This window comes from Anticarsia gemmatalis, chromosome Z (genome assembly GCF_050436995.1).
Source record: "Anticarsia gemmatalis isolate Benzon Research Colony breed Stoneville strain chromosome Z, ilAntGemm2 primary, whole genome shotgun sequence".
NCBI lineage: Eukaryota > Metazoa > Arthropoda > Insecta > Lepidoptera > Erebidae > Anticarsia > Anticarsia gemmatalis.
Genome location: NC_134776.1, coordinates 8,332,945 through 8,355,689, shown reverse-complemented (window position 1 = coordinate 8,355,689; position 22,745 = coordinate 8,332,945). Strand labels below are relative to the sequence as shown.

General features: G+C 35.0%; 1 protein-coding gene across 2 annotated transcripts in view; it reads left to right on the top strand.

Annotated features, from left to right (window-relative positions):
* LOC142986394 (uncharacterized) overlaps positions 1-22,745 on the top strand; it is a 59,880-nt gene that overhangs the window by 10,623 nt on the left and 26,512 nt on the right. For both annotated transcript variants that reach the window (XM_076134877.1, XM_076134878.1), the window contains exons 3-5: positions 39-150; positions 3,515-3,764; positions 22,193-22,349. In XM_076134877.1, coding sequence (XP_075990992.1) covers positions 39-150; positions 3,515-3,764; positions 22,193-22,349 — 519 coding nt within the window. The remainder of the gene's footprint in view (positions 1-38; positions 151-3,514; positions 3,765-22,192; positions 22,350-22,745) is intronic.

The following is a 22,745-nucleotide window of genomic DNA, read 5'->3' as shown; positions in this document are numbered from 1 at the left end:
GTTCAAGCACAAAAGTAACATGTGTTTGTTTTTGACAGGTTTAAATGAAGCCTACATCCAGGAATCATTGTTGAACTCGCGCGCTATTTCTATGAGCTCCGGCCTTGACTCGGCGCATGGACCGAACAGACGGAAAAACAGGACAAACAGGTAATTTTTAATTATTTTGTAACAAATAACACTTGTCATAAAATAAGATGCATTACGCATAGTTTTAATGATTACCGGCACGAGGTACTATGTTAAAATTATTAATTATTTATCAGTTACGAGCTCCAAATAACTCAGGTATTTTCGATTTGCCACGATTCTTAGAAAGATTCTTGTTCTATTTCAAAAACACTTTAAACTGAGGATCTTAGCTTCATTCAAATTAATGGCTCTCAATATTACCCTTTTCTATAAATAAGTAAACGCTTTACTAAATTAGGTATCTACGCATCAAACAAAGATTGTATTTTTTTGAAATTATCGACCATAAAATATATGTACGTATGTCTCCAAAGAGGAAATACCTGGAAATTCTATAAAATTTATATTAAAATCGAAGTGCACCATACTCTCTGGAATATTACATATTTGAGTGTAATCTCCGTAGCGGTTCGTAGCGTTCGTAGCACATCTTCGCCCTTTGAACTACGCGTGCTCATATTGGATATAAAACCTTAATAAATAAAAATGCATGTTTGAAATACACACGAGGCAGCTTTCACAAGAAAATAAATATACTTAGATGGTAAATACTGTCAAAGGCAGTAAGAGCAAAGACATATCTGTTACGTTTCAGGTTTAAACTGTAGCGTATAGTTTTATTTACAAGCTGGTAGTAGGACTATATTCAGCACTACGGTGGTGTCAGGCGAATATTCTGTGAGAAAAATTCAGATGAAATTACAAAACGTGCCAGGACGGCTTTGTCACCACTGTACGTCTCTGAGCTCTTCCAATGTCGCTTTAAAACATGTTCATGCGTTTTAAATTCTCCCATTGCACGATTATTAACCAGTATCATTCGCTAATTAGAGCGATTACAGCGGATTAAATCGATTGCCCTATTAGTCGCAACAGTCAACCATCAGCTTAATATGATCAAAACGTCAGCGTCACTACCAAAAATACACAGCACCTACTACATAGGTACATATAAAACATACAGGACACGACTTGACTACCCCGGCCTTTTTTTGAAGTTGGTTAATATTCAAGTACTTATATGATATAAGTTTTGAAACATTTTCACATTTCATCCGTGTTTCACTGAGCCTGCAGTGGAGCGCACTTTCGACGCTGATGTGTGCAATAGCTCCAGCTTTGACTAAAATTCTTTGATCTCGTATCAGAGGCGAGATTGACAGGTGCCAGTAGCCGGACTCATAGTGCTCTGGCAATGTACTGTCACGGCACGTCACGCCGCCATTGAATTTTGCCAACAAACCTACGTACCGCCGAAAAAGCGCGGGGACATTTACCATTTTTGTTAACGACAAAGCCACTAAATAAAATGTATATGCCAATTAATATATAAAAAAACAAGTAATGGAGTATTTATAGTTATTATTGTTAATAATCTTTTTATAGATCATAATAATAGATTGTTTTTGTAATAGATATTGTTACGAGAAAGATTTTCTGTTAAATTCTGCGCTAACTCTATGTACAAGAGTCATGTTGGTTCTCCGTACTCGTTTAGAAAGTGTGTGGGTGAAGGCATTGTGAGAGAATTTTTGATGTTCCCAAGCGCCTTAGCTCAACACAATGCTCTTGTTCACATCATACGAGGAAAATATCTCTCTAGCAATTTATTTAACACCCTTGAAGTAACCAAAATATACCATCACTTTGTCTAAAATTATATTAGTTCTATGAAGCGTGGCGTATCGTTCCAATGATGTTTTCTTGTTAAACATAACCGTTTTGGAACATCTGACATTAATAAGTTGTCACAAAAGCGGGTTGTGTTTATTTTTGAGACGGTCACCGATCCACAGATGAACCGCAGGGAAATGCGCTGAACTAGACGTCACATGGTTACCGATCTAAGTACTGAACACAGCCCCAAATATTTTAAATAGACCTGTATTGTAAATCTGATCTTCTCGAACATATTTCATGCCGTCGGCGGTTGTAGCGCCCTAGCCCTTTTATTACGAAAAATTCTTAGTAGCTGGGTAATTGCTTACATTATAAAAACGGCCGCCCTTATCTGGCTCGGTCGAGTGGTGTTGAGCATTGACCCTTACAACCGAGTGGAACCTCGCTTTATAGGTATATTTTTAGTGTGCATTATTTTAGAAGGGAACGTTCATTCCGTGAAATGCGAGTTTATGTCGAGTGTAATTTGCTTAATAGTTTTGCACAGAGCATAATTAATGCATTAAAGCCGCGCAATGGGCTCATGTTAACATCACGAGTTGGTCCGTTCCCGTTCAGTTTGGGATAACGTGGACCGGAAACTCACTATATAAATGTTTGCCAACCGGTCAGCTCTGTAGGAGATCCGGAGAATCTGTGTGTACATATTCTTTTCACCAGCTTAACAGTGCTGTAATATAACCTCGTTATACGATCAAACATCAGACTGAAATTATTATGATTGATAATATAATTACTACTCTGTAACGTATTGCGTTATGCTCAAGGATGTTGAAAGAAAACGCACTGAGAGACTTTTATAGGCTCGCCACAGCTAGCCGCCACTACTCCACCGACGCCGACGGAGCGCGACGTCATAACGACGTTGGATTCGTTCTTGTTAATTATAAAAACAGGTAGTCATGTATTCACTATCCTTAATAGTAAACGAGTGAGTACAACATGCTATGAAACAACCAAAAGTTGACATTGACAATAAAGTAATTATTAACGAAAACTAAGGTTGAATTGGTTGGTTAAACTTGAGTTGTTTAACCCTGATTAAAAAAACCTTGCATTTTTTAATGTAACCAAACTTCTTCTTATTATTAATTTGAAACTAAAGATGAAAATGTAGCGAATATTCCAGGTTCCTGAGATCAGTTACAAACGCATACCGCTACGCTAAGGACACTCGTAGCAGCATGCTACGAGTATTTGCTACGACGCTGCCGACAAAATAATATTCATTTTCTACAAACTTATGACTTTGACTCAAACAAAATTCGTAGTTTTGAAAAGTTTTCACATTTTTATACTCGCAATGACGTAGCCTACATTTTTTATTTGATTATCCAGGTTTTCAATTTCAAATAAATGAGAATATATAAACTGTAAATTTTCTGTATTCCTGTAAAAATTTATAAATTCACTGTATCGGTAGCAACAAAAAATGTAATTGATTGGATGTAATCAGATATAAAAACGATGTAGTGAATGCTTTCAATCGAATAAAAAACAAGCGGCTTAAATGTGAAAACGTGTGTAAAAATGTTTGTTTTATTCGATATAAACATGTTTTGTTATAAAACAATGCACATGTTTTTATCAAAGCATTGCAATGTTACCTAAAATAGTTATTTATTACTCAATATTATTACAGAGTAACGTGGTTAGCAAGCGAAGGTCTCACGAACTACTTGAGGCGGATCATCCAAGACGAGAAGAGCAGTGAGATACAGTCATCCCATTCATATCAGGATTTCTCTACGCTACCTCAGAACAATCACTACTCAGGCTCTAAGGCGGACTCGAAGGGCAGGCGCCTGTCATACCAGCGCGCCGTCTCGGGAGAAGACCCAAGATACCACGACTCGTTAAGAAGAAAGCAACAAATACCGGAGAACCAAGAGGTGAGTTATTTCTAATTGCAGAACTATCAATGGAAAACGAATGGCGATTTATGCAAATTACAGGTAAGCACCGAGCACACTGAATATGTGATTCGTCACAAAAATAAAGCTTGTAACTGTATCTATGCTTCAATGTTTCTGTTATATTTTATCTATTTACCAACGTTTTTAATTGACAGATTTTATATCGTTAAAATAAACTTTATAAGTATGATTCATTGTTAATGTACCGTCAACCGTCACTTAAATTATTTCAAGTCAAAGGATGTAAGTGTACTCCCAATAAAACTTTGTTCAAGTTGCACTTTTATACATTTGTCGAATAATCCTAGCGAGTACTAAATAAGAGTTTCACAATTTGAAATTCTCATTTTATTTCCTTTGATCCTTTCGGCCGACGGCAATGGAGTCCTGAAACTGTTCACTGAAACAAACTTGCCTTTGAAATCTTTAAATGACTTTTTTATAACTATATGATATGGCTGTAAGCGCTCTATTGACTTGTGTTATTTCTTGTACAGAAAGTTGGAACAATTTGTTTCACTTGGCAACTTATAAGTATTGCTAAAATAGTTTTCTTGGATGTTTTGACGTCAAATCGAAGTTTGTTTATGTGTTGATCGCGTGAAACACGCACTAGCTCGACTGATTCCAGCGTTTCATTTCAACCGCTCTATCTTACTCGCAAATACTACGAACATGAATAAATTAATCGATATTATTACACTTGTACACTTTTGTTTCAATGTATTCAATAAAAAGTTAAAACAATTATAACCTAAAGTTAAAACACACTTGAGCAGTTAAAGATTTGTCAAGTGATTATTTTATGTTCACGAGCAAACTTATAAACTATTAATAAAAGAGTACGTACCTCAGATGCGGTGAATTGGGAAAGCTCAATGTCATTGTGCAGGATTCTGGCTCCTTTCTATAATACACCACAGCCTCACACATTATGTTAGTTTAAATTGACCAAAACTTTTGAAACAAAAAACAAGTTTCCGCTATTCCGGTAGCACTAGCACAATAAAAAGTTAGTCCGTTATTGCCGATAACATATACGTTTATTTTATTTTGAACGATAAGTAAACAAACCAACTGTTGTGCGCTCAAACTTCAACTAAAATATTAAACGCAAACGTTTTCCATATCCTAACGGATCGGGAACGTTCGGATAGTATAAGGCGCGCGCGCGGTCCGTCGGCCGTCGGCTAACTGCGCTCTCCTTTACATCTCCAAATAAACCTCTCATTTTCAAACAATTATTTTCAATTTATAAAATATTTGTTCGGCGTGTTTTATCTGAATGTAAATAATTATTTTAAGATGGTTTTAATGATTCTAATAAAGAAACATACGATCAAAAAGTAAAATACCCCAAACCACCACCAAAGATTATCGCAATAAATTTGGATAAATCTGTTCTTATTACATTTTGGCATCATTTGAAAGAGGAACTAAACTAATTTTGAAGAAAAAACGTTAGAATTTCAAATGTAAAAAGATTTTCAAATATTCGTTTTGGGGAAGGTGGGAGGTCTGAGGTGAGGGAAAGCTAGGGCGCATGCGTGCACCGCTCCGGAACCCTCGAATAACGTTCGAGTTGGCGAAGCTTCATTGTCAGTTGAGGAGCCTCTGGAAGCAGTCGTGGCTTAGGAGCCGCTCTCCTGGCATACGTACATACTAAACTATATTTATTATTTGTGATTTCTCTAAGTTTTCGGTGCGTCGGTTTCTTTTAAACTCGGTTAATATGTATTATAATGAGGTATTGTTGGTTTAGAAGTGTTTAATAAGTTGTTTCTTCCTCTTTCAGTATTATTTTATGAACTTTTGCAAGTTTTGAACATAAGTTTTTTCGCGAGTGTATTTTCGTTCGTTTGGGAGGGCCGGAAGGCCTTTCCTTGGAAAAGACCATCACATCGAGGTGAGAATATCTTTTTATTGTGGTAAATTAACTACTTCTTTAAATATTAGTGATAAATTTCATAATATAAGAATTTTGAACATTGTTTTGAAACTATTGAGTTGTTAATGTATTATTATACTAAGTATGAAGTTTAAGTGAATTTACCACGCTTTAAATACATTTATTTAATGTTTCAAAGTCGGTATTTTAATTCGCAAACAGTTTTAATCATGAGAACCGGCGGAGGGTCATGAAACGAAGTTTTGTGGTTCGCGATAAAATCAAGCTTTATATTGATTCGGGCCAAGGTGTTTCATTAACAACACCACCGTCTCTACGCACGCCGAGACACGCGATTTCTTAAAATATAATTTACATGCCCAACATTAGGCATTATGGCCTAATGTAAATTCTGTAAGTAGCAGTTAATTTTGTGTAACAAACTAGCTATGTTCTGAGCATATTTAAAGTACTATAGTTATTAACTTTCGGCACCGGCAGCACTATACTAAAAAAAAACAAAGGAACATACTTTAACTAATTGAAGAGATAAAATACCGACTTTACAGGGACAACTATGTCTTACAGTTTCATATGGAACCGTTTTTAACTCAAATATACTGAAATGTACGCGCTAAACAAACTTTACTGTATCGCGGCTCTTCAAAAGTTGCGGTCGCGATTCTACTTGAGAGAACACAAAATATTAAAATTTAGAACATGCTCGGTTTAATACACGAAGTATAAAATCTGTCTTTGATAAAAGCCATCGAGTAAAAGCGTCGAAATTAAAGTAATATCACAACGGCGCCAAACTCGTCGAGAGCCACCCTTCACATCGTAAATTTGTAATTTCTCATGTAATATCATCTTTTATAGACTTTAAATACTCTCGTATATTAGCTGCTTATGGTATTTGCTTACAAACATTGTTGTAAGGAATTCTTTAGTGTATTTCTTTAAGAAATTAATAATCGAGTAACAAAAAACATTAATGTTATTGAAATACAATCGATTAAAAGAAGAAACGGATAAATAAGGCAAACATATGCTTGAATCAAGATGGATAAAAGTAAATTTTATTTTTTTTACAAAGTAATTGCTATCAAAAGCTTACTTACAGTCCACATCATGTGAAAATAACACGAATTATGAGGCTTTTGCCAGGGAAAGAAAAAATCTGCTTGAATAACAAATCAAAGTGATTTTGACAAATTCTTATTGAATCTTTTATAGCTTGGACACCAATAAAACGAATATATGTTTCAAATGAATGTTGGGAAGTAGAAAATACATTTAATCTAAATTTTGATGATCACTTGGAATCGTTATCAGTAGTCGGTCAACGGACAGATTGCCAAGTGGTTAGGGCAGCTGTAAGAGGCTCGCATTAAGTACCTGCTTGAAGAGAGCCGTGGCCCGTGCTGAAGTCAGTGTTCCTCGACTCAGCAAGTATCGTGAGGAATTCCTTACGTTTGTGTCCACGTAGCCACTTTACTTTGTGAAAGAAAACATATTCGTTTCTAAAATTTACATAAATTTCAATCCATAAGTAACATCGTGAACTTTGCCGCCGGGTTTTAAGAGATTATGATAGAAGCAAAAGATTTACAAGTCGTTAAAGTTTTGATAATTAACATTACGACAAATATAAAGTTAACCGAAATGTAGAGACCAAATTGAACACTAATCTCTTAAAGTCGTTAATGAATATCGGAAAACGAGGCTTCGTAACTAACTCTAAGCATAATCAGTTTATCAGCTCGTACCGATCTCAATGTTGAGACGGTGTGATTTTCTCTAGGCTTATCTTTGAAGATTCACTACAGTATTACATTGGAACATTATTAACACGATAACATATGCGCGGCGTGCTTTTAAATTACGGTTAGTTTAAGTTTAAACCAACAATTTTAGTATGAACCAGTAGAGGAGTAAAAATATATATTTTTTAATAAGTTAGCTTCGTTTTGTGAAATCAATGACCATAGATAGACTTCGCGACGATCTTTGATTTATAATAGATAGAAGTGAGATCATTGTTCTTATTATTTCCTCATCAATATCTTTGGATTGTCAAGCTTCGACATAGGCTTCTAGGAATTAACTAAACAATATTTGCTAACAATGAACGGTGAAGTTACATTTAGTTTCTTTGCTGCTATTTCGGTTACCCTTATCAATGGATATTAAGAAAATCTGAACCTCGACTTAATTTGAGGAAGTTTGACAAAACAATTTCAATTGAGATCCCATCTTTACAATACTTTACATTTATAAACTAAGCGAATAGTTTCAGAGAAGAATGGTCTTACATTTCTTCTAGTCACCGTGCAACCCATAATGCCACACGTCGATTTTAAAGGTTTTATTGCCTAAATTAAGGCGTTTTCGAGTGAGTTCCAGTGAAATATCGCTTTTATCACGTTTCCGTTTACCAGAAACAAAACTAATGAAAAGAGATTGTCGAAGAATATTATTATTTTTTGATTTTTAATATAAATAAGATAATGGTTTATAATATTTCTTGATTATTATGCTAAGGAGTTATGAAAAGTTAACGCAACTAATCATAGGAAACAAAAATTGGTAGTGTCTATTTGACACATACATATTTATTTAAAGATTTTTCTTTCCTAATTTCTGGTCAGGCATTGAACATGGTGATAGATTTGTTTGTGTTAATATGTTACTTTACTAATAAGTTCATGAATCAAACTTCCTGATGCTCTAATTTGGACAAGAGTAGGCTTTCATTTTCATATCTTGAAATATTCATTATCATTTACAAGTTTTAGTAAATGATTATTTATGAAACGTTGAAAGCAAAGCCTATAACGCTATAATATAAAGCGTAATAAACGTTTTGCTCCGTAATATCTCAATTAACGCTGGTTACTCACTATTCCTTTGACGCAAAGGTTCTGTAATACAGTTTTGTACTTGTTTATCAAGTCTTTTGTATAAAAGTGGTTTTAAAGCGAGGTAAATTCTGCCCCCGCGCTAAATTCCGACGGCCACAACATTTACAGCCCGCACATTGTACACTGTTGTCAGATAAGCACCGTGATATACAATTATACCGATTTGGGATTTTACATTCACGTTTATGTCCATTAATAGGTGCATAAATATTTTGTTTACTATCTACCCGGCGCTACCGGTAATTAGACAGATTTAGATACCTAGCCAGAGGTTAATACTTATATAATAAGGTTTGGAGGTTAATCTAATCTTACAAACATAAAGCAACAAAAAATATCAATGCAAGACAAAATTAAACCAGCTCTCTAAAGAGTTTACAATAATTACTGTCTTTCCAACACAGTTGTTTGGCGGGCAAGTTTCCAAATTCTGCTGTTGCTATAAATTTCTTGTCAGATACCAACCTGAGATATACACTGAACTTACAATCAACTATCGACTAATGAAACCGTTGAACTAGAATCTTTTTTCAATTGAACGCGTTTAAAATAATCGCTTAGAGCACCTCTGCGCCTAAGTGCAGTGAAAACTTTGCGTAGTCATTAAAATTGTGCTTCTATGTCGAAGCCTGTCAGGTATTCCTGCACTGAAGGAAATTTATTCATGACTTACCTGACCCTTCGAGCGATTGAACTGCGAAGATATCTTCGCAGTATTTATAGGTCATAGACAGGTCGTTTTAAAGCCATCTAGCGTTCAGTAAACATGCCACGTAGTAGTAAATGGGGCTTTTTCTTTATTAGTTAGTTGCACGGTGATACAATGACGCAAAAGTGTAGAAGTTATTACCTAATCCGCACTCTGACATAGTAGTCAATGATTGGACACTACTCAATAAGTTAATTATTACAATTTAGAAGGTAATCAGAAGGTTAAGTGAGCTGACAAGTTGTCATGATAGATATAAACAAGTTCAAGAGCCGTACCTCCGTTAGACATAATTATACCTTGACCCTGACCTTTGGGTTACCCAATTTCATTCCGAAACTGACACTTTGAGTTTGTACGTATGTGCCGCTACTTCGTTCTGTGGTACAAACGATAATTAACGTGATATGCTCACTGAGGCGGAAGTTAGGGATACCTATATAGAATGTTCATAATTTTGACCAATTTAATGTATAGGGGGTTGAAATTTTAGCACGCACGTATTTTTCAACTTCGCAAGCCTAGCACTGATACAAACAAATAAAATAATACATTTATTTGTTTAGCGTGGATATTGAAAACCGAGTTGATGCTGAACGTGACCAATCATTTGACGGTTTTACATGAATGTTGATTCTGTTACATAAATGTTTGACCTATTTACACAATACTTTGTGATCTCGATTACGGTATCAACTTTTTGTAATAATTAAATGTATTCTTTATCGGAAGGAAAACATCGTGATGAAACCCTGCATTCCTCAAATTTGTTTAAAAAAATTCTTCGCGCTTGGCCAACTTGGTGAAGTCAAGGCATAACCCCTCCCTCGTCCGGGAAGAAGCTCTTGCCCAATAGTGGGACAGTAACGGGTTAAAAAAAATCGAACAATTTACTAGAACAGAAATGAAATCTAAATGGTCAATCAGTTTCCACAATCGCTTTGCCAAATATTTTATAATCATTATTTCGGTAATTTTGGACTCGCGTCGAAACAACTCCAATCCTATGTTGAAACTTTCGACAAAAGCTACTAATGCGATAGATTAACAATCCCGGAACAATTAAACATTTAACTACTTATTGTCTTTTTATTACGTTACTAGTTTTTACTCGCGGGTTCGCTTGCGTGGAAGTTTTGCAGTGAAAAGTTTTATTAAGTTACCGTGCCGCCAAATTTTGTTTAAATGTTCAGTGGTTTAAACATGAAAGCGTAACAGACAGGGTTAGTTTCTCATTTATATTCTTGTTCTATGTATTAGACCTCGCGTTTAAGTATAAAATGACGTAACGTAATAAAGTTTTACTTGTCAGTTCTGATTATCGTTTATTCCGTGGTTCAAATAGTTGTGTATCTACGTGTAAGACACGCTACACATTCCGATAACTAACCGCTATATAGTTCTCAAGCGATTACACAACCACAATTATTTAAACATAAGGCACTTGAACAATTCGAGCGGCTTGCCGATATCTCCCTCTAGACTGGATTGTATCTGTAACAAATTTTAAGCTTTATTACTTCGTAATAAAGACGACTTCAGAGCAACGCGTTGTCTTTGCGTAAACCAAAACAAACATATTGGTAGCTCCCTTTTTACGACAGCAAGCGTGCGGACCGACGTAACCAAACTACAACAAATAAGTGTACAACTGACCGCCGATAACTTGTTTAAAATCACAAACTATTTAACTTTGTAAGTATTATCCGCGACTAGTGTATACTCAGGACGACGCTCGAAATAATGTACCTAACGGGGAGAGCCCTCTCACTTCAAACAATTCGTTACTTGTTAACAATTCCCGCAAATGTCTAGTGGGTTTCCAGTTTCCACGTTTATTTATAGAAGCTAACAGACTATTATTCAAGTAAGGGCGGACACGTTATGCCGTGCCTGTCGGTATAAGGCGTGTAATTGGGTATATGATGAATGATTCTAATTGGATGCAAGTGATTTTCCTTGCTATGTGAAGTCATGCAAGCTATTTGAATTACTATGAACATTAAGCTTCTCGGACTAATTACCTAAACTGGCACTGTTAAATTAAAGTAATGGCTCTTCTTCATAGTAGAGTGTTAGGTCTAAGTATTCATTTTCTGAGTAGTTTTGGGTGTAAGAACTGAGAAGAGCATCAATTCCTTTTTACACTTACGTCTATAAAAGTAGTGTAGCTTCAGTGATAATCGTCGTGATAAAATCTTGCATTTCTGAGAATCCTTTTCATTTACCTTGAAGGAGTATGAAGTTTCCAACTCGTACTTAGCTGGCGTGGTCAAGGTCCATCGCTTCTCTTACAGAATTAGAATCGTACCAGGCGAAGGGGCATTAAAGAGCTAAATATAATTATCAATATTTTTCCACATCATCTATACTAATATTATAAAGCTGAAGAGTTCGTTTGTTTGTTTGAACGAGGTGATCTCAGGAACTACTGGTGCGAATTGAAAAAATCTTTTACTGTTAGATAGCCTATTTTTTAAGAAAGGCTATATAACATCACGCTACGACCAACAGGAGCAGAGTACCAGTAAAGAATGTTACCAAAACGGGAGAAAATATGACTTTCTTATGTGACGCAAGCGAAGTTTCGCGGGTCAGCTAGTTTCAAATAATTAATATAATAACTTTAACTTTTGTATGGTTTAAAAAGCAATGAGTGAGACAAGTGCCACTACCTATTTTAAATTACCCGGTGCTTCAAATCTCAGCTAATTGATTACTCGTTCAAAGACCAATTCAATTTAATTAAGGCTTAATTGTTAATGAGCTTAATCATCTTAAGATGAGTATTGAACTATTTTTGGGTCGCCTTCATTTTCTGCTAGCTCTTGCCCGCGACTCCGTCTGCGTGAACTATGATTATAGGTATATGGTTTATTACTCACATAGTTCCGTTGGAACTTACTATATTGGAAAAAAACGTCCTTTCTCGGTTTTAAAACTATGTTTGCACAATCAAAGTTCATCCGTTTCGCTTTAGCCATAAAGGAGAGACAAGTTATTTTTGCATTTATAATACTTATTAGTAGGGGTTGGTATTGTTTGTTGTTTCATCTTATTTACATCTATACTATATACTATCTATACTATAATATAATAAAGCTGAAGAGTTTGCTTGTTTGTTTGTTTGTTTGTTTGAACGCGCTAATCTCAGGAACTACTGGTCCGATTAGAAAAATTCTTACACTGTTAGATAGCCCATTTTTCGAGGAAGGCTATAGGCTATATATCATCTCGCTACGACCATCAGGGGCGGGGTAGTAACGAAAAATGTTACTAAAACGGGGAAGATTATTGCCATTCTCTCTTATGTGACGCAAGCGAAGTTGCGCGGGTCAGCTAGTACAAGCATAAAATCACGCCTTTTCCCCATAGGGCTAAGCAGAGATAAGAAAGCGTCACTTTGTACGAAACTTATAAACTTCCTTAGCTTCATACGTCATCTTATCGTATTTGTTATGCATAAATACAGATTTACCGGCTGCGTTATAATTGTTATAGTGAGATGAATTCATATGACATTGACAAATGGATGGCCGCAACTGGCCCATTGTTTACCACGTTAGCACAAACGACAGGCAAATTCTGATATAAATTCCATAGATTCAATTTAAACCGAATTCAAATTTATTTAACAATTAATTATTTTAGGAAAAAATAGCTTGATAAGTAAAAGTTAAGAAATATATTAATCATGTAGTCTAAACTTACCAAATATTCTATTTATCTCCATTTTATTTGAATTACGTCTACTATTTCCTTGCATATTATTTATTTTTCAAAATAATGCTTACTTACCGACATTTTTATTAGAAGTTCTATTTGTAAAAGTATCGAAACCGATTTATGTTAAGACTTAAAATAAATTGAGTATCATAAATTATAAATCCAACGAGAACCTAAAAATATTACGAATAAATTGTACCCATAAATTGTAACTGAAGCGGGCGAATAAAAAAGGTGCTATGAAATTAATACAGACATATTAAAAGAGCCATAACATCGGCACTCTACGACCTAATGAAGACAAATCTTTATTCCTGGTACAAGGAGATATTACACATTAAACGTTCACGAATATTAACAAAATTACGCCTGTTATAGACCGATGTGTAGGCAGTTGTGAATGAGATATACCCATACCGGAAAATTTACTAAATCCAGGGACACATTTTAAAATATTCTGATAATTACTTATACTGACTAATAGTCTATTATAGTACTAAAGCCTAATGTCTCTTTGCCCCATCCAGGAATCGACAACAAAGGCAAATCTGTATTGCTTGTAAAATACGAGAATAGAATTTAAAGAAACTAAATAAATTGAGTTAACACAACGTTACAATATCAATGGCACGGACAATGAATATCGCTCGACTGTTCACATCGATCAATTTCCACTCCATCGGGTGCCTGGAATCAAATCACCACTTGATTTGCACGTCAAGGGACTAATCGAATCAGTCACAAGGGGAGTCATGTCGACTACGCCTGCCACTAACTTTCTGAAAGCACAAGCTTACAATGTGAAGCCGTGAAATACAAATATCAATTCATTCATTCAAATTATGGTTAATAGCACCACTTAATATTTGCATTTCACGCTCTTAATAGCTTCGTATTCATCAATCAAATATGGAGCGGCTACTTCATATCTGATATTTAACATTGTATCCATGCCGTAGATTAACGAAATCCACCTCTAAAACTGTGGCTCAAAAGCTCTGAATTCATTACCACTGAGGTGTTAAAGGGTTGATGAAATTGATGTCGCGTACGTGCCACCTATTAATAAAGGTGAAACATGAACAAATGGCGCAACACTCGTATCGCTACGTCTCCGTGTCGCCGCCGCCTCGCGGTCGTCCAAATTAAATTGAAATGGTGACGCCGCGCTGGAAACCTACGACGTTGAATTGCTACGATCATTGATAGAGATATTAAACTATTGTAACGCGATAGTAATGTATACTCTGTGCTTGTTTGTTATTAGTAATAAATAAAACCGTGAATATAATTAAGACAAAATACAGGTAGAGCTACAAATAACTTAAAACAACAAGTTCGCAAGGTTCTGAGATCATTAACGGCCAAATAAAACTAACAGACGTTAAGTGATAAAGAGTTTCGACAATGCGATGATTATTAACCTGCTCGTAAATTACGTTGAAGAATTTAAAGCCCAAACAATAAGGCTCTATTTTCTTCTACTCGGTATAACTTGAGAGAAGAAACATCGCGTGGTAACTCCAGTAAGCATGCGAAACTAGGTCATTATTAAATGTTCTGATCGGTACCTATAACTGAGCAATAAGTTTAGGCTCTCTAGTTATCTATACTATCTACACTAATATTATAAAGCTGAAAAGTTTGTTTGTTTGTTTGGACGCGCTAATGTCAGGAACTACTGGTTCGAATTGAAAAAATATTTTTGCGTTGAGTAGACCATTTATCGAGGAAGGCTTTTTTAACGTCACACCACGGCTTAACATTAGGAGCGGAGTAGCAACGAAAAATGTTACAAAAACTGGGAAAATTATTGCCCATTCCCTCTTATGTGACGCAAGCGAAGTTGCGCGGGTCAGCTAGTTCTCTATAATCTTGATGCCACTAAAGCTGTACTCATGCCTCATCGTTAAGCTTTTAAATTCATACATATCTGTATTACTTACTCTACATTTCGCTCTCAAATAAAATATACACAAACTAATGAAAATACAGAGTCGGAGATGTAAAACTTTGTTATACTGCATAAGATAAAGGGTACTCGTTCAATGCTCTGTCTCTTACAAAAACAAGGTGTTGCCAAATGACTTGTCGATGTTAACTCAAAGGATCTAGAGAAATTGAGAGTCGTATTTTTTTTCTTCTTTATTACGATTGTACGTTTAACCGGTGACGTCATTTTGTCATTTGAAGAATTTATTGATTAATCTATACGATACTTTAAATCTTATTAATGCGTTCGTAATTTTTTGTATGAAACGTCCATTATTATATCTAATTACGGCTATATTATTACGTTCTCATCTATATCTTTAATGTAAACATAGAAATAATGTTATTAACTATTTTTGTACAGGTCTGAGCTAAGGATTATTGTTAGAGTGTAAAATGTCCGGTCATCACGCCGGCCGTACGCCTCCCGGAAGGGATGGCGGTGGCGTAGTGCCCGCTGAAGTAAGTTTATTTACACATTGCCTACGCACGTCTCCATGTCGTATTTTACGTATACATTTTTAGCTATTAGATGTCGCTAGTATCCACAAGTCAAGAGATAGTTGTAATAAACTTTTTGTGGATGCTTAATAGATTTTGTTGCTATTTTATTCACACCTTTTTGTTGCTTTATATATTCGATACTTTAATATGAAATAGATATAGTAATTATTACTGTTCATATAATTTAACAAAGCTTGTAATTTTCTGCAATGATTAAGAAAAAATAAATTTACTTTGCTATTTGACAAAAAGTAATGAATCAATTTTACATATTTATTTACATGATCTTGAAACAAAGTCAATGCGAGTCGATAAATAACGCCTGAGCCTCGTGTCTAACGTGCACCCTTGGCGTGTGAACCGATCATTTTAATTGGTTCGTTCGCTGTAATAATACGCCTTAATGTACTTATTATGTAGGTGCATTTTAAACATAATTGTCCTTATAAAATCGATAAAAGCGGCTAATTAACTAGTAATCAATTTCAAAATGGCCCTTTCTAAAATGTAGCGATGACAGGTGCATGCATGTGTTTAGTTGTAGAAGCAGTCATCGAGAGCGAGTTGGTTGCCAACTTATGCACTGCTTTTAGATGGTAGCTGGCACCGTGCCACTGAGTGCTCTGCTCCACACCTACTGGGAATACTTGCACTGTTCAATTACCATAACAGAGCTGTTATCATGTTTTATTTACTGCTCGTACTCTCAATATATTTGACTTGCGTGAAAAGTTTTGTAACGGTCGGATTAATTCAGTTCGGGTGCGATACATCAAGTATAGTTTATTAACTATATTTGTAATACATTCAGAGCTCGTATTCCTCGTACCGTAAATGTAACAGCTTACCGTTTTTATTATCCGCTGCGCCTGGTAGTTTTGCGTATCCGAAGTTTCTTTGCCAAACTCATATGGGAGGAAAAGATTTTCGTATCCTGAAGAATACAAATAAAGGAATTCAGTATAAATAATTGAACTAAAAGAAGGTTGGTGCGCCTAAATGGAGTTCAGTAAAAGATTGCGATTGGAGTGAATCAGTTGACAGTGTATAGGATGTAGTCGCCGGCCGCGGTTGTTATTTGGTAAATAGGCAAATAACAAGGAATGGCAAACGACCGGGGTCGTTGTTTGATGTTTGTTATAGGGGCCGTGACGGGAAAAGGTAGGGTTAGAATTTGGAACACTTTTACGACATAAAGAGGAAGAATAGCTACAATCGGTATTTGCAAATGTGGATGAAATCTGAACAATGCTCCTGAAAGACAAAAGCATCAAGATAAAGGTCAAAAAGCATATGAACATGCGTTTGGTTTACTCATTTTTCCTTGAAAATATATCGGCTACATACATAATTATTTCGAAACATAATTTAGACATCGAACGCATACACATAAAAAAATATTCCTTAAAAAATTCAAACATTTCGAAATATAATTGAACATTTCCCGCTGTATAAAAGCAATTAAAACAGAGCAATCGTATAACTGTAGGTAACCGTTTAATCTATTGTTCCATCTCATTATTTATATTTTAGCGTTTTGTGTTATGGTACGTGAACAGTCATTATTTTAAATGTCAATAGACTCACGAATGGCAGGCAACACGCATTTTATTTCACAAATGGAGCGCTCATAGCCTCACGTTCGAAGAGGTAAGAGGTTTCGCTAAAATATGTATCTTGCTTAAAAATATTTATAAACGACGAAAGTATTTCTCAGAGGGAATGATGTTTGAATATATATTAACAGCTATTTGTAAAAAGTTACGTGTCAAAGCTGTGTGTACAACACAATCACATGACTGTGTGATATTCATCGACACGAACGTCTCGTACCTACTCAATTTAGATTCTATTACACGCATCTATAAACCGAAATTATTGTCAATGTAACGACTAATAACCCGAAGCTGTAACTATTAAACGTGTGGGATTGTTAAACATAACAACAACAGGGAACATTAAGACTCATGTTTAAGACGTACTCGATATACAAAGCGACCTGCAAACGTTTATTAAAACTTGTATAAAATTTTATTAAATATTTCGCCCTCCTCAACTGATGTAATATAAAATCACGTTAATAGTTTTAAACGTAAAATATTTACGAAGCTTGTACTAATTGGTTATATTTTTAATCTGATTTCTTGTCCGCTCAACCTTGCAATGTTTAATGATTGTTATAATTTGGGAATAACGATACGATGCCACAGCTCGAGGCACATATTATTTATCGCAATAATGTTTGTCTAGATATGAAGGCAATTTAAAATGGTGCGATGACACTGTTAACTGGATATTATAACTTGAAAAATCGACAAAAGTTTTATTTGAAATATTACTACAAATTTTAATCAAAATGATTATTGACTGCAATCGATGTTGTAAGGGCTCATCGTTGCGCTGCGCTTGTAAGTCAAATGTCACACAAAGGCCACTCTTATAAGGTCACAGTACACGGTTCCGCCAACTATACCGTAAGCCACACCAAATTAATGCCCTTCCGAAAATAGCCCAAACATCAAGTAATAACTTTTCAGATCAGGTCTCTTTTTGTCACCGTTGAATAAATAATAATGCGTATAAAAACACGGTTCGGTCCGGCTTTCGCTTAATTAAAATAAGTTGATAATGAATAAGCGTCCCCTTTGTGTTCACAGTAACAATAATAACACGACAAATGAAAGTTCAATTTTATTATTGTTTAGTAGAAACAATAGGATTTTTAGAAATAGCTCGTGGGTACACTCACTTTTAAATGTAAACAGTAAATTTTAAGTCTAGTTTGTAATTCAATGCATTTTCCAAGTGTTTTGTTCGTACGATACTCTTGGGAGCTCGAAGGACAGTATTTCTTATGACCACAGTGTTGCAGTTTAACAACCTATGAAATTACAACAGTACATAAAATTTCCATGATGTATTTGTACATGTTTTATCTTAGGTTTATAAATTGATAAAACTGATAAAATTAAGTTTTTAAGCTTGCAAGAGTGAAAGTCGTTACTGCCAGTTACGACTGGCTACGGCGTAGCAGAAGCTACGGCGCACGCTACGAACTATTTAAAGAATTGGCCAGAGTGTTGTACTCTAATTTTGTACGTTGAATATATTTGGGCAGAAGTTCAATATTTTACAAGTTTATGCTTTACAAGTAAAGTGAACTGATATTTTTTTTAACTTGACTTGTACAAGTTATTGTTTCAGGATTATTTTCGTTAGGCAAATGTCTTTTACGGGGAGTAACAAACACAATACTTAGTTACGTTGAAATAATGAACATGAAGTTAAATAAGTATTTTGTATTGATAATACGGAACATTGTCATTATTAGCAACTGCAACACAATCGAAATGAGTATTACCGAAAGTTAACGGGAACGCAACCAGTGCAAAGATATAACAGACTCCAATCCCCAAGTAATTGCTTTTCTTATGAATACTACTCCAAACGATTGTTGATACAATGTAGAGGCAATCTTAATAAATAAACTAAGTTCGTAAAGTTTAAGGATTTCAATGATCAATCTTTTTTGTTAATCTATAAATTTATCTATTGGGCTCGAAAAAATGTGGCTCGCATCCCCTCGCAATTTATTAGCAACCGGGGTGTAGACAAAGATAGTTATACACCGGGGACGTGTCAGTACTGTTCACTCTGTTCACGCGACTCCAAGCGACGTGTTACTGAACTCGTCATTTCTTTTTTGATAAATGAACTTCATATGAATAAGTTACCTGCAGATGAGCTGCATATAAATGAAGTGAAAATGTTATCGCATTCTTTTGATATATTTCATTTTAGTATGGTATAAAATTTTTATTTGTTAGCTCAACAGCTTAGTAGAGAGTCTTGGCATGCACGATTTATCTAGATTATAATTTAAAATTCTTTGTATGTCCACAATAAATTAGCTGTATTAAACAGGCCACAGACATGTAACATGCATAAGGGATCCAAATTTTAAATGTTGTGTACCTTTGCTAAGAGGCTTGCATACACGGTCGTCTACCAATTTGTCGGACTATAGCTTACATTGCAAAATAATCTTTAATAGATGATTAACTACCGATACTACACGGTTCGAAGTACGAAATTAAAGAAAGCGAAAACTGCAATCACCTAGGGGTATATTCAATTTCCTTCGGAGTTTTGTGATTCAGACTACAAACTCGTTTTGCAATGAGACTATGCAGTAATAAAAGAGTTATTTTTCTAAGCTCACAATAGTGTTAAAAGGAAACATTATACATATTTAACACAGCTGTAGCCTTTGTCATGGTTCAAGTAATCGGAAATCGATGTTATATATTATTCAGACATAGTTGCAGTTCACTTTGAAGCTACTTTATAATCACAATGAGTAGCGTGGACACAATGAAACTACTTTGAGGACAACAGTCATTTACAATTCTTCTGTTATTTCAGCGCTCTTTTATTAGACAGGTAAAGGATATAATACAACCTGCCATTGCAATTTCTTTGCTGTATAATAAGTACAAATTAAGAATTTGAAAAAAATAATGTAATGTAACTACAAGAATAATGAATTGTGTAATAAAATTCGCTCGATACTGCCAAAGTTGGCGTGTAATTGTTAATTCTTAATCAGATGCTTGTCGTAGTAACATTTCAATAAAGTCACCTTAATATGGTATTAGTATGTCACTAGTTAGAACTCGATCGCGTTTAATGAAAATCGCGCGTGGTTTAGCGTTACTCTCGATATTAAATAACTTCCGAAGGATCTTTCCCGAGTTGTTCTTAAGAGCCCAAAAAATTGGAAGCCGTCGAGCGGATTTAAACAACCAAAGTGTCGCTGGGCCGGTTTCTTCATTATCTTATAAAACTGAAGCCTCTTTCCGACACTCCTTAAAATAATGAATCGCATAAAGATGACATTGATTCTACGACGTGTTTTATATCGAATGTTCTTTTGTTTTACAAATTAAATCATATAATTCGGCGACTTATGTTTTAGGCTTCCGTCTTTAAAAATGTAAAAATCTTCTAGATAGGGTTTACTAAATTACTTTCCTTAGTACAAAACTTTCTTTTTTCTTTTCTTAACAAACATCCTATAATTCTAAAAGGTCATCGCAACTAATTTGCTCTGATACGAAGATAATTTATTACTATTTGTGAACAGAAAGAGATCAATACGTAGACAACGAAAGTGGACCGTTTTTAACAGTAAAAAGTAATCCATACATATTTGTTTGGAGCAAAAAATGTCCTCTTTTTTCTTTTCATTACTGAGATGTATTTTTAATTCGTACATGACGTGTGCCGATGTCAAATAACAACGGAATCACAATGAAAGAATCACAAGGTTTCATTAAGATTAAAAGACTATTGTTTCTTTGTGTGAGTAAGGAAAATTTCCCTTAGTAGGTAGATACTGTTAATACATAGATGGGTTTATTTTATGAGTATATTTATGGTGTGAGCTCTACAGTAAATGGTGAGAGAAATGCGATGAATATGCAATAGTTACATAAAGGTAAGTTCACTCTAACCGCCATATTGAATTATTTTCGAATGGTTTAAGCTGTCGCATGTCGTTGGGTAGTAGTTTAATGTTATTGCTGTTTATCGCCATTGATGTGAAACATAGATATAGTTTTGGTTGAATTGCTTATTGTATTATATTTTGCCTTATCTGCATAACGTTGATTTAAGAGTTTGTGTTTTTCTTTCTTTTGGTAAAATAAGTTTTATATTTTTGCACTGTCAACACAACTGTCAAAGGTAATTAAGTAAATTTTAACGTCTTAAAATTGTAAATTATATAAAACCAACACAAAAACCAAAAAGTCTATTGCACTGCGTAAGTAAATCAGTACTTCACCAAATAAAGTAACGAGTAAAGAACGCGAGGAAAACAGCCACCGTTAGTGTAATCACAAGTAACTCTCCCCCTATTAGAGCATACGTCTTACCTTATTCATGTGTAACAGGTCCTTAATCTAATCCTCAGCTATCGTGATACAAAAATGCACGATACGAATAACAATGATTTATGCAACACATCTTATATCACTACATATTATATAATAAAATCGCCTCTATTGGTAATAAACCCAAAATCTATGAATAATCATCTACTAGGTATTCATGCAGTTTTTCACCAATAGATAAAGCAACTTCCGAAGAAATTTATACTGAGCAAAGAAGGCCAGTTTGCCGGTAGGTCTATAATACCAAAGGTGGATATGCAAGGCTTCCCGTACTCATACTGTGATAATAACTACAGTCAAATAATAGTGAAGTATTTGTACAAAGCTACAACTTATAATTGAATTACCCGAATTAAATTCCGATCCTACAAGTTGAACGTGTACCGTACACTATACAGTTCCACTGGTTATATTGTTACTTGTTACAAACTTAACTGATTATAGTCGTAATCTTATAACAATCGTTTCATTTTGAAGGAAATCAGAAGTCATGTTTGAAACCTGTAAAGTTCTAACCTGTTTTACTTCGACATACTTTACCAAGTATATATGGTCGAAGTTTAACTGTTAGAACATGATTCATGGAAATTGGTAAATAATAGTAATAGTAAGATTAGGAAACAAAGCTCCGAAAATCGAGTCCTTAACCGAGTTTACTGTTTAATATTTTTACGACATTGGAATTCATTATGCTCGTTTTCTAGGCCAACTATGAACTCCAGCGACATCTCGCTGAGTTCCAAAGGAACGGTGTTCCTGCGCTGAAGGGATTCGCCATCGCGACCATCCCTGATCAGGCCTTCGCCTACCTGCTGTGGGCGGAGAAGCCCGCCAATCTTGAAGATTTCTACGAGTGGAAACGTAAGTTAAATTATTTTCTTATAGCTTTTAGAAACCATGTACCACATTATACTCTTCGTATCAAAAACATCGTCCAATATTTTAAAAGAAAGGGGAACCTTTTCAATCTGATGTTGTACCCGCGGATATTAGAAACTTCTTATTACTTTATAGACAAACATCGACCCAAGTAAAATTAAAAGATACATACCTACATAAATACCCGGCTGGAATAGTAGCGCGCGGCTCATGTGCCATGATTATTTACATAAATACACTAATAACTGGTTGTTGTATTACAGTTTTACACATGTAGACATTTCAAAATGACAGGCGGATTTATGTAGTCTTCCCTCCCCCTACACAAACTTACACGAAGACTGCGGCAGGGATTAAGCAGTTCGTTCCCCCATAGCG